The following is a 2,419-nucleotide window of genomic DNA, read 5'->3' on the forward strand; positions in this document are numbered from 1 at the left end:
TCCACAGGGAGCTGGATGTGTGGCTGCATCCACGCCATTATCCTAACTTCCCTCACCTTCCAGTTATCTTACTGTGGCTCTAACGAGGTGGCCTATTACTGCTGTGACATACCTGCAGTCTTACCTCTAGCCTGTGAAGATGCGTCCCTAGCCCAGAAGGTAAGTTTTACAAATGTTGGTCTTTTGTCTCTCATTTGCTTTTTGTTCATCATTGTTTCCTACACTCGCATTGGGATCTCCATATCAAAAATTCGCTCATCAGAAGGCAGACAAAAAGCATTTTCTACTTGCAGTGCTCACATCACTGCAATTCTTTGTGCTTATGGACCAATAATCATCATCTATCTACAGTCTAATCCTAGTGCCTTGCTTAGAGCTTTAATTCAGATATTGAGTAATCTTGTCACTCCTGTGCTGAACCCACTGATCTATAGTCTGAGGAATAAGGATGTGAAATCAGCCCTGAAGAATGTATTTCACAAGAGAGGATTCACTCTGGGGAGTAAATGAGAAGCTCTAAAGTTTTGCTGGATAAAATTTGAATCTCCATTTCTTAGGACAAATTCTGACCTGTAGCTTCCAAGGTATGTTGAAATTAAGTGTACTCAGAACCTAGCTAAGTTTTAAAATACACATTTGTTTTCATATTTCTCTCTGTGTTAAAATGAAATATAATTAACAGAAAATCACTTAGGAACTAGAACTGATTCTTATGCTGCACAGATTCTCTTCCAGGACCACCATCTTCTATAGAACATTACTTAGTTGTTTAAATCTTTGAAAGAGATAAAAAAATATATATATATTTTCTTTCTTATAATCTCTGTTAGAAGTACATTCATATACATCCAGAGAAAAGAAAAGCCCAGCTTAACAGAGTACCATATTTCAATGTCACTTCTTTTAGCAGACTATAACTTCCAGTTTTCTGTCAATAAACGCCAAAACTCAGACTAAAATAGGTAGCATTTAAAGTAATACCTTTCAACTGTGCATTTTGGTGTGGTTTTAAGATTATTTCTAGTACACAGATTTCTTTAGGACCCAGATATTCTTCATGTATTCATAGACCCCTGGAAGGGTATCAACGAGTCATTTCTCATTAGCTCCTAGAAGAAGCAGTTTTAGTTTTGTAAAAGATAGTAAAAAACAAACAAATAACAAATCAACTTCAAGTATGTTACTACATTTTTTTTTCAAAACATGGAACATTGATTTAGCTCTATTTGTTATAGAAAGCACGTGTTAGAATTTTCATTTAAATTCAGTTAGCAATAATAAATGTGCCTCTCCATAGAAAAGGATATGTTTCTTCCTTTCTCATAATAAAATTTATAGAGCTTATTTTGATTCCGCTAATCTCGGTTCCATGATGCTACGGAAAATAATAGGTAAATTTTATTTATAGAAACTTATATTTTATAATTAACATATTCTCATTCTTTTTTTCCTAGTTTTTCTCCTTTCTATTTATATTTTACCTACCAGCTGTTTACAGCTTTTCTTGTAAAAAAAGAATCAGAGACTAATGTATTAAAACAAAATTTAAAAAGCTTGTTTTAGAATTAAAACTGCATTTTTCACAATGGAATATTATCTTCCTTTCCTTGCCTTCAGTTCCTGTCTATCAACACAATTGGTTGAAAATAAGTTCTTGGAGAAGAAACAATAAGCACCACACCGAGTGTGGAATGAGCTATTAGAAAATATTAAATGGACCCCCAGTGGCAGGAGATGCCTATCATCAGTGCTCTGTTGTTTGCCATATAAGAATTTCTAATGTAAGATACTGTAATTGCACCTAATAAGCAATTAGTCAGTCTGGCTAGAAATCTTAAGGACACTAATTCGATTTAAAGCAAGCTTAATTACACCAAAGGTTACTCTAGAGAAGCAACAATCGAACTGAAATATTAAACATGGCGAATATTAAAGGATAAAATGTAAAGAATGGCTCGATTCTTTACAATAAGCATCGCCAAAATTAATAACTTTCATTATAACAAGGTTGTTATTCTAAGCGTTCTATTAACTGGGAAACACAATAGTCACTACTATTCTTTAAGGCCTGACATGGTGCTGTCAACTGTATTGGTGCTCCTTCACTTTGTGGAATAAAGAAAAGAAAGACACAGAAATGGTGAGCCTGGAGTTCCAACAACACAGTCTGGGCTCCAAGGGAAAGCGCAGAGCCCTGTGTCCTTCTGGGGCCACGTTCCCAGACAGAAGATCCAGGCACTATGTAGTGAGTGAGGAGGGCGAGGAAGAGAGGGGTCCAGGCCATGGAGGACGCTCCCAGGCTCTGCTTTCTGTGTCTCTCAGCTCAGACAGAGCGCCTCTGATGTCTTTTATTCCTCCTTGCACCACCGGGGAAGCGGTTCCTTCATGCAAGTCTGTTCCTCCCGCTGACTGTCCCAGA

At 36.8% G+C, this 2,419-nt stretch overlaps 1 protein-coding gene across 1 annotated transcript in view; it reads left to right on the forward strand.

Moving 5' to 3' along the window:
• LOC112470117 (putative olfactory receptor 10D4) overlaps positions 1 to 510 on the forward strand; it is a 161,345-nt gene extending 160,835 nt beyond the window's left edge. Inside the window, exon 4 of the mRNA XM_025039108.1 lies at positions 6 to 510. Coding sequence (XP_024894876.1) covers positions 6 to 510 — 505 coding nt within the window. The remainder of the gene's footprint in view (positions 1 to 5) is intronic.
• Positions 511 to 2,419: the final 1,909 nt, after the last annotated feature.

Source organism: Pteropus alecto, unplaced genomic scaffold, assembly GCF_000325575.1.
Source record: "Pteropus alecto unplaced genomic scaffold, ASM32557v1 scaffold1039, whole genome shotgun sequence".
Classification (NCBI taxonomy): domain Eukaryota; kingdom Metazoa; phylum Chordata; class Mammalia; order Chiroptera; family Pteropodidae; genus Pteropus; species Pteropus alecto.